Below are 18568 nucleotides of genomic sequence, written 5' to 3'. Positions count from 1 at the left end.
TGGAATCGAGGTGGGACCATCCCGAACTGAAGCGAAGAACGGTGTTAACGGTGGTCCCCCTCGTTCCCAACCGCTACGCTCCACCGCACCGCTTCAAGCGCAACCGCTTACGCAACTTCACCGTGCTTCATCTCGTTTTTCACTCTAATATACATGTTCTGACTTGTTCTTACTTGTTTGGGAGATATCAGCTTCCAACCATTGGGCGCACTGGAGGGGAAGCCTGATGTGTACCTGTGACGTTCTTGCCTGATACCTCGCAAACAAGTAAGAACATGTTAGTACACGTAGTACTCCAGGAAAGTGATTATTTGAGGTTACGGAACTTTCGCAAGGTGCGAATTCTATACGCTTGTCTTTTCTAGTTACACATCGACAATCACTCTTTTCTTCATTGTGGACCCTATTGCCATTTTTCCCGTTTTGAAGGTAGAAAAGAGGAATGAGCTGCATCGAGCCAGAAGCATGGGACTATAACTTGACTTTTTAACAAATTGACAACCGCGTGGCATGGCAATGTGCCTTCCTTTACAAGATGTTTGGGATGATGAGGACAATCCTCTCATCATCGTTCTCGCTCTTATTCTACATCTTATTGTTTTTGTACCTCCTCTGGGGTGATTTACTTAGAAAAGGGCTACACAAACAAAGGTCCAAGATTATTGTAATAATTCTTTCTCCAGCGACAGAATGTTGATACTGATAAGAAACCCAGGAGATCAACGAAACGCTGAAAAGCACTTCGGAAAACGTGCAGCCAGGCGTGTGTTGCATTTGTTAATATAATATTACACTTTATTTCTTCTTCTCCATGGCAATGGATGGAGCACTTTGCTATGCTTCCTATTTTTGTCCTTCACTGTCGCTTCCAGAAAAATTTCTCAGAAACTGAGTCCCAAATAAGCTAAATTTCTTGTAGTTCTGATAAATGACGTGGATTGTATGCGGAACTAAGATGATCTGTAATCCGTACAGTTCCCATGTAGCAGAAGCAGAACTCGCACGATCGTCAGCGAGTTATAGCTATTATTCCTCGGGAAGGATTTGTTATTGCTACTAAAGAATCTATAACCTTGGAGTGGAATCAAAAATCCATTGGGATAGCTTTGACAACGTAACGCGAACAGCTTATTTTCGGAATCTCTTCATGTATTCCCATTGCGATCATCTGTTACGATAAGTGAACGGGAATTCAGCTCCAAGATCTGTTATAATCTAATCTGGTCCTTCTCCGGAGAACATTATAATCGAGGTAGAGGGGATACCGAGACGAGAGTAAAATTTCGTCCCGCAGTATCAGATCCTTTCCTTCTATCCGCTTTCCACTTCTTTTTTTTTATTTAGTATACGTTGAAGTTTATTTCCGTTTTAAATACCATTGCCTGGTGTGAAATGTCGAGAGTTGGAGACTTCTGCTTCCCGCTTCTTTTTTCTCCGCTTCACCTTGGTTCAACGTCCTCTTGGCTCAATGTTGGAAGAGTATCATAGCTCTATTTAACGTTTCGTCACCGTTAATTGTCATTTTGACTTCTATTTGCGCTTCCATAAAAGAAAGGAATGAAAGAAAAGGTTTTTTCCTCATTATTTGACATCTGCAGATGCAAATATGAAAACTGCAGTGTTTTCAGTCACTCTAAGACAAGACCATCTTGGCTAAGATTCATCGGATGAACCCCTATGTTGTTTTATATTATATCCTATATATTTCTGAATGTCTATATTAGTAGGTGTATTAGACTTTCTAGTTCTTGCAGGGTGAACAGTAAATATCCAAGATATACGGAGACGCTCAAAATAACTCGTAGTTCGCAGAAACTTCTCCTATCAACCTATAATTAAAATATTTGGACGATTTCTCAGATATCGACGGGCCACATTATGGAAATTTTTCTGTTTTCTCATTTAACCACTCCTAGCTGCTAGCAAATATAAATGACGAAAAAAAAATAACGCAGATCGTGAGCAATTTTGCAGGAGGAGAGAATCGCATTTCAAGTTCTGGAAGATCTCAGGCTGCGAAAAGTAGCCGTCACATTCCTTTTCATGGAGCCCCGTGTCGAAATTTTTGTTCGATAAAAACCTTTCGAGAATTTACTGCAATATTTTGCTTAGATAAGCTCGTTCGTATAAGGCTGGTCAAAAACGTTTGATCTCCGTTTCAACTTTGCAGCGTCAAGTGAGCGTCCCGCAACGAAAACGCCACCGACGCTCGAAAATGAGACGCTTCAAGGAGATTATACTTTTTTACGGCTACTATCTTACAATCTGCTTCTCATCTCCATTTTATGGAATGTGATGTGTCATTTGTTGTGGAAATATTGTTTATTGATACAACATGTTTATTTTTCTGTGCAGCTGTGTACAGGCAGCGGGGAAAATGCAGTTGAGGGACGGGGGGCACTCAACCGCGGTCTTATTTCTGGAAGCTCTATCTTCCTTTTCTCTCTTCGTAACTTTAGCCTAAATGTCGTAGATCCTCTAAGGCTATTACTTAGGTCTAAGGGCCGTGATTGATTTAGTTATTTACTTCCAGAAATAAGGGCGCGGTTGAGGGTCCCCCTCTCAACTACACTTTACTCCAGGCTTCTAATACTGTATTATCCAGTGGGGGTGGGTGTATTTGGTTATTTTAGCATGCTGTAAGAATTGGCTATGTGCACTTGATGGTGTGAATGTAAGCTAATCATCAGGTTAAAAATGTGTGGACAATTTAAATTTTCTGGGTTGGCTAGTTTGTAGAGATTTTCTTTTCGCTTGCGAAGACATCATCGTTGAAGACCGCTGTTATCTTTCGGCTTAATCTTCCAACGAGTCGATGAGGGATCTTTCTGTTATGTGCTTATTCCTTTGTTTTTCTCAATATTTCATCGGGTCCTTCTAATATTCTTTTTTCAGAACAAAAGTTTTAATTCATTCTTTACCGATTCTTGAGCTTTGAGTGATAGGTGTTATCTAATGACAGTGAGAATCAACACGGGATAATTTTGTGGATATGACATGAACGTTCGGAACGTATTCCGTGGAAGAAACGAACTCCTGACCTTGTAAATTGGTGTTATGTTATTCAACCTTTTTCATCGGCAATCGCGCAATTTTTTTTTCAAGTCATCTATGGATCTCGTAAGCTTCTTCTCATTGCTGGTTTCATTAATGGAAATGTATTTTCTACTCCAATGTGTTCCTCCTTTTAATCGTCGGTCTTCATTTCAACATTTCCACTATAAAGATGATATATTGGTTCAGTTAAAAAGAAGTAGTGGTTGAACTAGGATTTTCATATCCGTAGATTTGACATTTTCATATCCGTAGGTTTGACACAGGTTGAAGATAAGTAGAGTTTGCTTTGAAAGGAATCATCATCGATATGAATATATACTTTATTTTTGTCGTTAAATATATTTTCCCATTTTCCAGCTTGAGCTTTCGTTGTATGGGAGATTTACGGGCCACCTGCGCGCTGGCTCCACCTCATACTCCAGAAATGTCCGCTGCAATGTTTCTAGTTGCGGATAATGTAACTCCACATTTATTCACTAGAGAACTTTTCGTCGGTGGTTTCCTGCTAAGATGACATTTTCGCAAAAGATCTCGTGAGTCATCGAAGTGTCGACTGCACACAAATTCCTGGTGACTGACCGCATGAGTTCACTTCTCAACACGTATCCTCAGTGACGCGTACAGTGCCATTTCAGTTTTTCTCGACCAGCCGCTACGTATTAAGGAACAGCTTCTCGGGTTCTTTAAATGTATTTCCACTTTTTATATGAGCGAGTAATATTTAGTACTTTTCTTGGCGGTGTGTAATTACTGTACCATTCGAGAACTAGCTCTTTTCCTCTTCGTTCTAGAATATATTCTAAAGCTTTTTCGAGAAGTGTGTAGGCTAGAGAAATTTTCAAACATTCCGAGTTGTGGATAGTTGACATGATCACAGCCTTCGAAAATTTTGGAATCAAACTGCAGCATTGGTTTTTAGTCCTTCAAGAAACAAAGGGACCTGAAGTGAAGTCATATTTTCGTGTAAGTCATCTCTTTGTTTTTTTTTCTTCATCTCTAAATAAATCTTTGGAACTAGTGCGCTTCCGTGCTTTGTTTCTAATGTCTTTGTCGTTATTTTTTGTCTTGCATATTACTTACACTCACAGAGTTAACAGGAATCCGCTGGTGGAACTTCCAGACGCAACACGTTAACACAGGTTCGCGTTGATTTTCATCAGGCTGTCATGCCAGGTCGGGTCCAGCCAGACTGATACAGCGTTCGCTGCAATCGTCAGTTCATCTTCTTTCTGCTGGTGATCTCGTCTGAGATCCGCTTTGATCTATCGCTACAAAGGCGATGTCGCCGTCTTTTCATCATGGGTTCTTCTATTAATGAATGGTTAGCATCAATTGTTTTGTCTTTGATTTCTTGTAGGACTGTCACAATGTGGCCAGTAATATCAGCGCCTCCCGGAAAACCGGATGGTGAGAATATGCGGAAACGACCTAGGAAATTACGTTCAGAATTCAAGAATTCACCATCGTTTCCAACAACTTTCATTCAAGTACGGTAATATCTTTTTTTATTTTTACGCCTTGTTATGCAGCCGTCCTGTTTGTACTTGTTTTCAGCCATCGAGATTGGACAAGGCAATGCACCGCGGTAAAACGATAACCGCTTTAGTTCCTATTCCAGATTTCAACAGAATAAACAGTTCCAGCACTTTAACTGATTTCCAGTCATATACCTCTAGATCTGATCTGCTTTCTTTACATTAACTCCTGTTTCAAAGAAAACCCAAGATTTTGCGTGAACGTTTCAATCTTATCTAACCTTCGCCTATCTAACCTTCCTAAAGTAGCATACTTATCCTGTCAGTTATCCACGGATTAGTGTGAAGTTGTTCGAGACATCCTTATGACGTAGCAGTCTATTACAGTAATATGTGCTGCTTTTGTGCGAGCCCCTCTCTACTGAAGTACATTTAACTTCAGGATCAAGGTCTTCGAAGCTGTTATGCGTATTTTGCTCCAGACTGTAACAGATGTGCGTTATGTCTCACTTTGCCTCTCAAAAAATCTCATTTCGACGATGACAGGTGAGCTTAACCTTACCATTTGAATTCACATTTAATTTCTGAAATAATATTGCTGTCTGATGCATTTCTGGCCATGACGGCGGAATGAACCTTGTACTTATTTGACCTGCAAGATGCTCATCTCCTTGAAACTCTTCTTCTGGAGATGCTAAAAGAGCTGAGATGGGGACCCCGATGGGACAGCTGTTGTCAGGTTCAAACACGAAAAGGGCTTGGAACATGTCAACGGCATAAATTTACACTTGCTCCAGGGGCAACCGCAACGGTGTTGTGTCGCGTGCGTCGCGGGAGCGTTGCGTTGACAAGTTCTAACGCGTTGGTCCTATTCAGAACGCACGTCCCCTGTATTGCCTTCCGAACTCCTCTTGTCATATGCTGCATCCAGGGTTAAACCCACTCATTCGGTCGCCGTATTGGGTAGCTAGGGTCTGTATAATAAGGTATCCGGAAAGGCTCGTACGACGACATCAAATCCTGCCTTACACATGTTCGATACTTTTTTTCCTACGTTTAGAACCCCCTACATTGATTGCAGTGTGTTTTGACACGTGGGAGACACTATTCTTCTATCTTAAGTTCTTCTATTCGCTTCGTACCATTCTTTTCCTTTTTTCATTCTCTTTCCACCTTAATGTCATTAATGCTTGGTGTTGGAGGTTTTGTTCCGTCGTCCGATTCGATTTTACCTCTATTTCAGCCGAGTTCTGATTCGTCACCGCGTATGGATGATTCCCCTTACATCAATGACGGTTCTAGCATTTCTCTCCTCTCGTCGTACTATCCTTTAAGACAGGATTGTGGCGACTCTACTGACCAAACTGTTCCAGATCACCACGACTCAGTAAGACTATTGATCTTCCTCTTGGTTGTGTACTTATTTTTTTCTCCGTTTCGTACAGTTGTTGTTAAGCTTCGTAAATATAAAAAGATGCGAATTACCCCACTGACTGACGACTACAACCCAAGGGATAACCTCAGCGATCAATATTTGCGCGAATATGAAGCAACACTCGAAGTAAGTGTACATGGTCCATTTCTTCCAATTATTTAGTGACTTTTATCCGGAATTACGTATAGAGTAATTTGCTATGGAGAATACTGTTTATGACCATTTTTATTGAATAAAAATTTGGGCTTATACATGTAGAAATGCTGGCTTTTTTGGTATTCGAATAACTCATCTTTAATGTTTTGTGTTCTTCAGAAGTTCAGCTCGAACTGGAACGAACATGAGCAGTTGGACTTCATCGAGCGCATCCTCAATCGCATGTCTCATAATCAGTTGTTCTTCACTCACAAGTTGATACAGCCGATGCTGCAGCGAGATTTTATCGCCTTATTGCCGCGTAAGTTCCACCTTTTTCTTTGTCCTCTATTTCTATCCCTGTAAATTAGATGAGACGTTTCTTCCTTTGGTTGTTGAACCAGTTTTGTTTGAATACCTTCTAAAGGAGAAAGTTTGATTGGAAACGTTGAGTCCTCTCTGAACTACTTCAAACTATTACTATTAGAGATATGAAGCTTTGGGATTACGGTAATTCAGTCTTTTAGCATAAATAATCCATTATCTGATTCCTTTGTGAAGGATACGGTAGATAGGAATTAAGGAACATGTTTTGTGTTTTCTTCCGGTATCCTACGTTGCTATGTGTTTGTATGTAAGACTTACAATAGGGAAAGTTTGCGAGAGAGGAGTCTGTGTACAGTAGATACCGTATCTCAGTGTGATAACGGTTACACCAAAGAGTACCGTAACCACAAATAAGAAATCGAAAGAATCACGATTCCTATAACGTTTAGAAATAAGGTAGATGCAGATTGACTCTGTAAAGCCATTTATTTTCTGGTTCAATTTTTCTAATAAATATTGATTTAGTTCCATGTAATTCCACTTATAGTGGTATAGTCGGTTCAAAGCTTGGGATACAGTCAAGTCGTTTTGACCCGACTATGTACTGTATAGTATGACATAACATCCAAATAGTACCGTATCGAGCCTCACCAACAGAATTCTGGTTTGATCTCTTTGGAACAGAACAACTCTGTCGAATTGTACTACAATTTTACTGTTCTAGGTTAGGTTATTTTATTTCATACTGTTGGATTTTTTTCCAATTGTGGCAAAGATTAATTTTTAACTGCTGTGCAGTAGTTGTCAGATGTAATATTTCATTCAGAAATCACACTTCTACAACTTCCTAGAGCAAGGTTAAGGGAACTTAAGTTGGCATAAGTTTTCGTGTTTATTGCTTTTTCGAATTTTAATGAATATGTCAATATAATTGAGCACTTTTCGTTCATTTTTCGTCTGTACTACTTGATTGTTTTCATGTTTTTGTGTGTATTATCGGAGATACAATAACAATTTCCTTCGTTTTCTCATACCTAGTCAGAAATGATGAGAACGATTACTATTGATAACTGCAAATCGTTAATTGACGAAACAATTACGGACTTTTATGAAGTGTGTTGCTCATTTCTGTGATTAAAGTAGTTCTTTTTTTGTTTAACAATGGTAAATTGACCATAGATTCTACGGTGCATCGTGGGTAATATGGTAATTGGTGATGGCGCTATAGATTGATTTTTTTTTTGATTTTTTAAAGGTGATCAGAAAACATTTTGACCATGTATCTTAATCCTGCTATATTTAAAAGAAGAGAGAAAAACGATGAACAGCTCATGTGCTGTGCCTGTCTCTATTTCTCTAAAAATATTTTCATGCCCTGACGTGTGGTTACACACGTTACCATCAGTTCGATTCTTGTTTATTGAATGGGACACGTTTGAACCTTACAAATAATGACACGATTTTTTTTCGATTTCGATTTTTTTTGTTAAATTTTTTTCAAGATAATATGAAGTGTTGATGTTTTGTGAATTAGAGATGGAATAATTAGTTGAGGTGCGGTTACCGCTCTGGAACGTCGGCTAAGGTTCTATTCCTATTTGGTGTGAAATTAATTGAAAGAGTGGTTAATGCACAGTTTTTCAAGAGTTCTCAGTGTTTCACTATGCTCTCCTTCTTTTCATTCCATATGGATTTTCTCGTAATTATCGTTTTTAAGAGCACCTTGCCGAGATGATCCTTCTTAACTTGGATGCCCAAACCTTAGCTTCATGTGAAGCAGTCAGCACGAAATGGCGAACCGTACTGGCAAAGGGTCAGTTGTGGAGAAAAGTCATAGAACGAAATGTACGCACGGATAATATGTGGCGTGGACTGAGTGAGAAGAAAAAGTGGTAAGTAGTTCATCGTTTTTTTTATTGCTCGCGTTGTTTCCAAAGCATTTCTTTTTGTGTTCAACATTTTCCTCTACTTTCTGAAATCCGCTCAGACTTGCTATTTTTCCAGGCGTAAATTTATTTTGGTCAGTAGAGACTGTGCCGCCCATGAAATTTGCGACAACTACAGAGTCCCCTACGAAATGATGCGAGGATCAGCAGAAATGGTTATGTTGCAACATCGATTCTACAGGTACGACCTTCTTTTGCGAATCTTCTTTTGTTTCATGTGTTTCCATTTTCTGTCCTCTTCTTATGTTCGAGTGTGAAATTCGTTTTCAAGAGAACTATTCCCGAAAGTTGTGAACGACATCGCAAAAATTGAATCTAATTGGCGCAATGGAGTTTATAAACTGAGCAGCATAAACTGCCGTTCAGAGAATAGTAAAGGTAACCGGTGTTGTCTTTGTTTTTAAGGTTATCGTCATTTTTATGTTGCTGTTTGTTAAGGTGTGTATTGCTTGCAATATGACGATGAGAAAATCGTTTCCGGTCTACGCGATAACACAATTAAGGTAGCTTCCCTCAAATTCTTGGTTTTTTCAACTTCCTTTTTCTTAGGCTTTGATTGTTGAAATATCCGTTTTTCCATTGTTTTCGTCGCTCATTTGCGTGAACTTTTGTTGCTCTCTTCTGTTTTTCTACCGTTCACTTTTTTCGCTTTTTATGCCGTACGATTTTTCCATTATTTTATAATATAAATTCCATTATTATACGTACTCTTATTCTCACACATGCGTTCTTTTTTTTTCTGTCAGATCTGACCTTCTTCTACTCTAATGTCGCTTTGTTTTGCTTGCAAAGTGCAGGAAGTTAATTTTGAGTACATTCTGTTTTGTTTTACGTATTGGGAGAAAAATTATTTCGAAACATTGCATTGGGGCTGGTTGGAGCAAAAGATCTCACAGAAAAAACGTTCGACTTGTTGACTCTGAAGCAATCTTGTGTTAGTGAGATATTCTGGTTATCTGGATTATCTGCTTAGATCCTTTCTCGTTTATCTCTTCAGTTCACTAATGGAATAGTATAATATACCGAACGATTTCGGAAATTTTAATCTTTGGTAAACACTCGGGGATAGCTCTATGACTGACGTGGTCTTTCCAACTGTGATTCATTGAATTTTTGTTAATTTTTCATTATTAGAACACGTTTTCGCTTGAATCGAAACACTTTCTGACTTTTAGTAGGGTTTTCTACCAGTGTTTTGTGAATTTTCGGTCGGTCACTCTCCTTTGCTGTCTTCTTTTTCTTTTTCATCATAACCGCTTTTTTGTTTTTGTTTTTTTTTTTTGGCGTGCTTATCTAGTCATTTTTTCTTTGAGATCTAGGGAATAAAAGTATTTATATAGAATGCATGTGAATTAACATTGTGAGATACACTTACGACTTTTTTATGTGGTTAGAGGATCATTCCCGAAATATTTAAGTGATAGAATCCATGACCCATCCAGTTATGACACACTCTTTACTGTGCTTCAAACGTTGCATAGTTTTTTGAAGGATTTTCTAAAGATCTCTCCTCTAACGATCAGGTGTTGGGTCGCAGTTTGCAAGTATCACAGTGAAAATGCACAACTCCTCACAAATGTATTAATTTGAGGGATCACTCGCACGGCGACTCGATAGATCTCTAAAAAGAAAGATTTTCGCGCCCACACAGTATAAGGTCATATGTCGTGCTTGAGTAGTAAAATCATTTGCTAACCATCAGGTAACTTAAAGGGAGTAGCATTTGCGGAAGTTTTCGTCGTTTTTGTGATTTCATGCTAGTCACCTTGTTGGACGAGTTTTCGCACGCGTGACACGCACACCTGTGCAGACTGATACTACTGAGTGTTTGCGTTGCTTTCAATTTCTGGATTTTTGGAAGGAAATGTACGTTTTCACCATGATCATTTGAACTATGTTTCCTACCTATCTACTATTGGATATTCGTGAAGAGATTCCAAACTTCGTTTCCTGAACGCTGTTTTTGGGTGCTCACTCTTAACGCTAACATGTATCTCATCGCGTCCACATTTCTATATTGGTAATGCAAACTTGTACAATTTTAATTTTCTTTACAGTAATTTTGTTATAATAATTTATACATATTTATACAATGACAATACAATAATATTAATAATAATCTATAAATTTATGCTATAATAATAATTTAGACTTTTAAAGGGCTATTTAGTCCTTAGTTTATTCAACTGCTATCGAATAAGACTCCGATTTTTGGTCTCGCCCCATCTGTTTGTCAAGGCTGTCCTTTAATTTCATACTTGTTGGATTTTTTTCTGCTTTTTCACAAGTAGGATGCTGAGTTTTTTTTTTCATATTTTCTGGATGTATCATTGACTACCGACAAACGCTAGATCTTGCAGGTATGGAATCGTCAAGATTTGAGTTGCGAACGGGTACTGTCAGGGCATACGGGTTCTGTGTTGTGTCTTCAATACGACGAAAGAGTTATCATTTCGGGTGAGTTTTTTTCTCAAATGTTGATTTGTGTTAGATGTCCATTTGTTTTGGCTCTTCAAACGTGCTTTAAAGGTTCATCTGATGCAACGGTTCGTGTTTGGGATGTGGCAACTGGAGAATGTTTGAATACATTGATTCATCACTGTGAAGCAGTTCTGCATTTACGTTTTAATGATGGAATTATGGTCACTTGGTGCGGTATCTTTGCTTCTGTTCTGGTGGTTGATGTGCTCTTATTTTTATGAGGTTCTCTTTGAAGTTCTAAAGACCGCTCGATCGCGGTTTGGGACATGGTGTCGCCGCGCGAGATTAACCTTCGACGAGTTCTCGTCGGACATCGCGCGGCTGTGAATGTTGTTGATTTCGACGACCGCTATATAGTCAGTGCCTCTGGTGATCGGACCATCAAGGTGAGAAGCTTGCCTCATTCTTTCCTCATAAATTTCATACGTTATAGTGCTTTATGGAACTGCTATTTGGTTTTATTCCTGAATTGGATGACATCACTTGACTTTTTTTGGTGATAGTTTCATTGACTTTCAATGTTTTTTCGATATTGTGATCGCCTTTCACTGCCATGCTTACGTATCAGAAAAATTGTCGGCATCGTGATTAATAAAATCGTCTAAAATGTACAACAACCTTTATGCCATTTGTAAGGCCTTCAAACTATTCGTAAAATTGATAGGTGTGGTCTGCTGATAGTCTGGAGTTTGTTCGCACACTGTCGGGTCATAAGCGTGGTATTGCCTGCTTACAATACCGCGGACGTCTTGTCGTCTCCGGATCGAGTGATAATTCGATCAGGTGAGTCCAATATAACCTGGCTTATGGGATATTGACTTATTTCCCATAATCCAGACTCTGGGATATACACTCTGGTGTATGCTTACGCGTACTTGAGGGACACGAAGAACTGGTACGATGTATCCGATTCGACGACAAACGCATAGTTTCTGGTGCTTACGATGGGTAAGTATTAGCGTACACGTTGATTTCATTTCACGACGTATTGCTGTTCCGTTCTAATAAAGAACACTGCTTTTCTTCAGCAAGATTCGTGTCTGGGACTTGGAAGCTGCTCTCGATCCACGCTCTTCTCCCAGCTCGCTGTGCCTAAGCACATTGGTGGTGAGTGCAACACTGAAGAGATTATGTAGATGTAGATTTTTATTCTAGTATTACTCGCACTTCTTCAGCAGCATACCGGTCGCGTATTTCGTCTTCAATTTGATGACTTCCAAATAGTGAGCAGTTCCCATGACGACACCATACTTATCTGGGATTTCCTGGTTGAGCCGGCATCACAATCGAGTGGTGCTTCTCCGCCCAGTAGCACCCAAGACGATCCTGCCCCACCTACTGCTCTTCCGTCTAGCTCCGCTGAACGGACAATTGCTACTGATGGAGCCTGTAGTCCGCCTCAGAGTCCACCGAGGGACGATGATGCTTGTGGACAGGCTGGCCCTAGCACATCCTATAACAACAGATACGAGGGGTGGAACGGAGATAACGGATCAGTGCGCTATGTCCAGAAGCCGATCTTGCCCCGCCTGTACAATGGATTTGTGAGTCCTTCAAATGTTGGGGTTTTTGCTAGCATATTTTTTTTGTTATTTTGTTATGTGGATGAAACTACTAGTATCAAATGAGCTCCTCTGAGCAAGAGTTCAGAAAAATACTTGCAGTTTCCTTGAGAGATGGAGCACCGCAAGGATATGTGCCTTGGAAGAAAGGGTAGCGAAGTAAGGGACTTGCTGAGTTTTGCCCTCAGCAATAGCAAGTAGCCTGAATCGGGGACGTTCATTCTAACAAAGAAATAAAAATTGTGAGATGCGCCGTGAAAAAGGCCTATAAGGTTATTTTTGCTTGTAGGATTATTTTTTTACATAGCTAATGTGTTTTATTCTACGAAAGAGGTTTTCTATTGGAAATTTCTTGCACAAAACAGTACATGACTTTTTTTTTATTTGACATCCGTTGATCTAGAGCGAATTAGGACGAACTCCGCAACGGAACTCAGGATTTTCACAGAAGACACTCAGAAAAATTATTTTAGGAGGACGGTATGCGCGAAGAGGGCGCTGTATTAGCGAACAGTCGAGAAGATCCACGTTCTTTGGAAGTGATCCAGATGGATTCGTCGTCGGACGAGGAGGAAGTGGACACTGCTGCCGCTGGTCCTTCGAATCGCCAAGGACGGGCCCCACCTGCTAGTCCCGAGCCATTCGATAAAGGTGCATGAATGTGTTCGTCTTTCCTCTCTCGATTTTGGGTATTCAGCCAAAATTCCTCAGTTGCTCATTCATTGTAATGGGCTCTTTTAATGCTAATTTCTTTTTGCTTCTAAATAAGCGAAAATTTGAAATGCCGGGTTCGCACTCGTCAACCTTGCTTCAAAATTTAGTCCTTGAACCGGTCCCTAACTTTGAAATGTCGTTTTATCGTTTTATTACTAGTAATGTGTGTATACGTCCACCTCCGTCGCTCTCAGTATTCGCCGGTATCTGAATGTGGGAGCTTGTTGTTATTGAACTTGCAGCGATTATTTTAAATAAAATAGGTTTCATTATTTTAGACATCATATAATAGTGATCCTCGAGGATTCTTATTGAATTGGAAATCATCCCAATCAAATCATTCTTCCTTTTCAAGTTATTCTCAACTTACTATAAATATTAATCCTCACTGGGATCATGTCTGTGATGATTTCAATGCTGTAATAGCAAGTTTGTATTTTTTTTTCACTAACTTTGGTCGGTGTTATCAGTGATTCGTCACTGACCGTTTTATATTTCTGGCCGTAGTTTTTTTTTTTTTTAATTTCAAATATTTAGAAGTACTGCTAACTTTCTTGGCTTTTACAATACCCTATTATTCATACCGTTCATTTTATCTCGGCTCCCGTTCATATATTCCTCGTTGTTTTTGTGTGAATGTAATCAATAAGCTTGTATTGTTCATCTGTATAGATTCTACTCACTCTTCATGTGAATGTCTTTAACTGTAAATGAATCTGTACTATAAGATTTCAGCATGTAGTGAACAAGAAAAAACTTCCTATTTCTTCTATGATGCCTTAGTGAAAAGGCATTGTGCAACTGTGATGTCTTTTCGTACGTAAAACCACTAATGCAGTTTTAATTGTGAACTATTGCATGCAATATCTCTAATTAATTGTTTATTTTTTTCTTTAGAATCTAAACTTCAACCTATCATCATATCAGTTCTGAAATGCATTTTTTATTATTTTGCCCTATAATTCATATTCTTATTCATCTATTTTTGTCATGGTGTAATAAAAACTCTAGTCCTGACACGGGATGATACCTTCCACCTGATACCTGTCAGCAACATGTCTATTTCTGTTTTTTAGTAGATTCAAATAATTTCAATAAGTGACTGAGCTTTTCTCCTGATATGTAGCGCTTTTATGTGGAGAACTCTATCGAGAAATCCACAAAGCTCGATCATGTTACCACACAAAGAGTTGCTTATGTGCACTAAATCGTGTACGTGCTATCACGTACGGAGTAAGGTCAGACTGAAGGATAATATGCAAAAATACGGGGGTAATTTTAGTGGATTTGTTGAGTTCTAGCCAGTTCAGATCGTTTCATTCCCTCTAGTGATATTCTGCCTAGAAAAGAAAACCGTGTAGGCGAAAGGAAACTCTCCGAAGACAATTTTTTTCCATAAATATGCACGTCCATCGTAGAGCTTGCAACCGCGAGCACTTTGATGAAGTGAGTGATTAATTTATAATGGAAATGAGGGAATGAGTGACCAAGTTGGAAAGAAAACTATAGACATACCTCAGCGCTCTCGGCACCTGCAAGGTTTACAGGAGAACTTAGAAGTTCAAGGAAAGTGAACAATAAGGGAAGGATTTTGGAATATTCTTATGATAGAAAAGGGGAACACGTCCACCAATCTCAAAAATTAAGTTGTGAGTTTGGGAGCTATATTCCCTTCCAGAATTTCCTCTGCATACGACCACTCGGAAACAATGTCTGCTAGGAGCGCTTTCTGAACTTTTTGTTTGAAATGGTTCCTATGGAAAAGAACTATGGATCTGCTACGTTGTCCACAACATACAAAATAATGTATAGAAGAGAGCGTTGAGGAAGAAAAAAAGGCGAGGGACTGTGGTGATCCATACAATCTTTGTCCTCTACTATTGATCATCCACTATCGCCATGGAATCTTCCTCAGTATTAGAGTTTTTTCTTCTGCGAATGTGTTGAAGACTATTTATGTTTGACTAAGATCACAGAAGTTTAGTAAGTTTTTACATGAAGCTGGAAGTTGAGTTACCGAGTAATTTAAGGCCCGCGATGAACTGTTTAATACAAGATGCACCAAGATTACAAAAATTCAATCTTGTAGCGATTCAAGGATTTTTCATGGGATATGGAGCACAATGCGCTTGGGAATCACAGAGGCTAATGTGAACGCCTTTGATCATCTTCGTTTTTGAAGAAGAAAACAGTCCCATCTGATTTGGATAACAGTAATATTTTTACCGTACAATCTTTCAAAGGGATGGTAGAGATTCAAAAATGACTATTGATTTCTCATGTAATCACTGATTGCGACTGAAGTTGCATATCCAACGGAAAATGTCAAGCGTGTGCTTAACACGCTGGGCAGGGGGAAAGCTTGGGGAGCATACAAGAGCATCGAGGATGTAGTGGAGAGGACTAGAAACATCCGGTTCCGTGCTCACCTATCCAACACCACCGTTCTTCCCGCTTCGACCTACGCTTCAGAAATATGGGCTTTTCCCAAGCAGAAGGGAAATGTGATCAGCGTCAAAGAACGCGGAATTGAAAGGGTGATTCTAGGAGTATCCAGCATTACGAAAGTAAAAAAAGGGATTCGAAATTCACTCCTACGTCACGATCGCAGAGCAGAGACACTGCTGCATATGCCAAGGAAAACAAAATTGGGTGGATCGGACACATGATTCGTCTCAACGACAATCGTTGGACCAGAGCCGTAAGTGGCTGGATACTATGCGACATCAAACGCACTGCAGGCAGACCGCCGACTCGATGGTCAGACCTCTTTACGAAGTCCTTCAAAGAAAAATAGGACACACTTTGAGTCCCTCGCGAGAAGAGATCCCACTGGGCAACCCTTGCACACGATCGGGACAAACGGAAGTATTACTGGTGTCTGCTTGAGCAAATCGGTGAACAACGGGAGTACAGGTGATACTTAACACGTTGATGATAATCGCATATTGGGAAAAATTAAACATGAAGGATCGGGGCCTTTTTTCCGTCCGCGACTGCGGGCCACATGTTATTTGTGTTATCATTAAAATTCAGAGGAAAAAAAAGTGATTTTTTGGATACCATGCAGCAAATAGCTTCTGATTTAATTAGTCGAGAAGAATAAGCAACAAAAAAGTGGAACTATAGCTAAATCAGATTTTAAAAAAAGAAAGCTGTTGTTCACATGTGGACTACACGGTCTCACGCGGCCAGAAAAAAAAAACGTTGTCTGCATGTGGACTACGTTGTCGCCAACGTGTTAAATATAAAAGGGAAAATTTCAATTATCACTGGAGCGCTCCAGTTCGCCGAAGAGCGATAGGTGAAGTGCCAAAATAAAAAAAAAAACTCTTAGCTTGATTTCTCCAACTTTCATCATCTTGCGGATTGTTATTTTTCTTAGGTATTTCGTTTACCCCTATGATTTAATTTTAATTAATAATTTTAATTTGAGCGAAAAAAAAACTTTCACTAGTTAATTAATTAAATTAATTTTTTATTCTTTTCATCTATCAAAATATTCTTGTTCTAACTATATATATGAAGAGTAGTAGCATTATAATGAATTTTTTACTCCAGAAAACTTTTCCTTCTTTAGTGGAAGACTCCTTCATTACGCCCCATCTATTTGTAAGTAGAGAATCTATCATTACTATGGAGTAGTGAAGCGAAAACAAAATACCAGCTGTTGACTGAGAGAGCGACTGATTGCAGTACAGAATGAGAAAAAAGAAGTAATGTTTGTAAAGTTATTTACGTTGAAAGTATGAAAACATACCGTAATAATAATAATTGTAATAGTTGTTCCACAAGTTCCGCTTTTTTATCTTCTCAAAAAAAAATTGAAGAAATCATTTACTTCGAACTACTTTCCAGTATTTAGACGCTGCTAATAACCATTATTCACCCTCAGACCATCACTCACAATCTCCCGTTATTGAATTCATTTCACTTTGGCCTTTTCTAAGCCCTCCTACCAGAAGCATCTCCAGAGACAAGTAGGAATTTCTCAGAGATTTTGCGAATCCTAAGCTTAGTACTATTTTAACCTTCTTTCCATGGGCTGAAAGCTTTGAACTTTGAGATTTTTAAGGTTAGCATTCTTGAGCCGTCTTTCAAAAGTTCTCTTCACGTCACCGATCACGTACTCCCAGGATTGATAGCATAAATCAAGACATGCATTAAAATTTAGAGTACGTTCGAGAATCTTCGTCAATTATCAATCGATTATCGCCTCTGCTCTCAATAGGACCTTCTTGTTATTGTTCTCCTGGTTGAAAATGTCCCCCGCCCCGAGGCAAATAAGCCATTCTTCCTTCCGGGCGCAAAAGGGTCGGTGTCGGCGAAACACGGCGAAAGTCATTGTATACGCCGTATACGCGTAAACCTCAGTGGATTCTGAAAATTGAAGCGAACGCGTTGGCCCATCTCAAGGAATTTGTAGGTATGGGAGATTGAGGACGCAAATTTATGTGCTTTGGGCAACAGTTAAGGGGCCCCACGCACCTTTTGATATTTCTACGAATTTCGTCCAAGCCGTCTAGGTAGTGCCCTTTCTGGATCTTTATAAGTATTCTTAGAGCGAACGAAAAGCGAAGAATACGTGCACTTTTGGTAACAAGAAAAACTTCTTTTCATCGCCGAAAAGTTATCGAGAGTAGCAGTACATTATAGGATTTGTAAGGATTTGTAGAGGGTCTCAGAAAGAACATTGTTGCCTGTCCACAAACGGCGAAACGGCTTCATAGGTTTTTATTTGAGCCTGAAAAAAAAAACTGTTTGGTAACACAGAAATCTAACTGCTTGGCTTCCCTTGAAGATCTTTACAATTTCTATCTGTTATATATTGGAATAAGAAAAGTTTTTTTTTTCTAACAATCAGCGTTTTTATGAGCACAGCTACACGTGGACAATGACAATGGAACTCTTCATTAAGAGACAAACAGTGGTACCTACATAGTAGCACCAGATCACACCATCAATAGACATCTCAAAAAGCGTCTTGTAGGTGAGCTCCGTTTAACAGTAGTAGTAGGTACGCTACCGGTAAATGCTGCTCACAGGGATCGTTATTATTACACGATAATCTACATATACATTACCAACAATATGCAAAGTATACACAGCAATAACTATACTCTATTCGTTGAAGACGCTGAAATGTCGATGGCCAAACTAGGACAAATACAGGAAGAGAGAGAGGGAGAGCAAAGAAATAGAATAGGGTCCGGGAAGAGGCGTCATGGCTCTGTGAAAAGGGAATGAGCGAGTCGAAGGAGGTGCAATTACAATGTCCGAAATTTGAAAGATTCAGCAGGAGGAAATATGGAACAAACGCATAGCACAACTATGCAATCGACGCATAGAAAGATCACAGACAAAATCAACGGGATACGTCCCGTGGATTAGCAGATTCGGTGTAGCTGAGTTTGAAAAGCTGACCTATAGTAGTTA

At 39.4% G+C, this 18568-nt stretch overlaps 1 protein-coding gene across 2 annotated transcripts; it reads left to right on the top strand.

Annotated features, from left to right (window-relative positions):
• Positions 1-510: 510 nt before the first annotated feature.
• On the top strand, positions 511-13421 carry RB195_026049 (uncharacterized protein; the record flags this gene model as incomplete). 2 transcript variants are annotated; one of them, XM_064214426.1, is made up of 20 exons in its annotated part: positions 4462-4544; positions 4612-4642; positions 4975-5078; positions 5776-5827; positions 5872-5919; positions 5989-6093; positions 6283-6424; positions 8147-8321; positions 8434-8556; positions 8647-8753; positions 8814-8878; positions 10736-10832; positions 10905-11025; positions 11092-11242; positions 11521-11639; positions 11694-11804; positions 11885-11963; positions 12032-12400; positions 12892-13069; positions 13411-13421. In XM_064214426.1, the coding sequence occupies 20 exons, from the start codon at positions 4462-4464 to the stop codon at positions 13419-13421; spliced, it is 2271 nt and encodes a 756-aa protein (XP_064070307.1). The 2 variants fall into 2 exon arrangements, with proteins under 2 accessions (XP_013300885.2, XP_064070307.1); XM_013445431.2 differs by lacking the exons at positions 4612-4642; positions 4975-5078; positions 13411-13421 and adding an exon at positions 511-617 and having other exon boundaries at positions 4415-4544; positions 5776-5919; positions 12892-13077.
• Between the last annotated feature and the right edge of the window lie 5147 nt (positions 13422-18568).

Source organism: Necator americanus, chromosome X (assembly GCF_031761385.1).
Source record: "Necator americanus strain Aroian chromosome X, whole genome shotgun sequence".
NCBI classification, from domain to species: Eukaryota; Metazoa; Nematoda; class Chromadorea; order Rhabditida; family Ancylostomatidae; genus Necator; species Necator americanus.
This window is presented reverse-complemented; position numbering and strand designations above follow the sequence as displayed.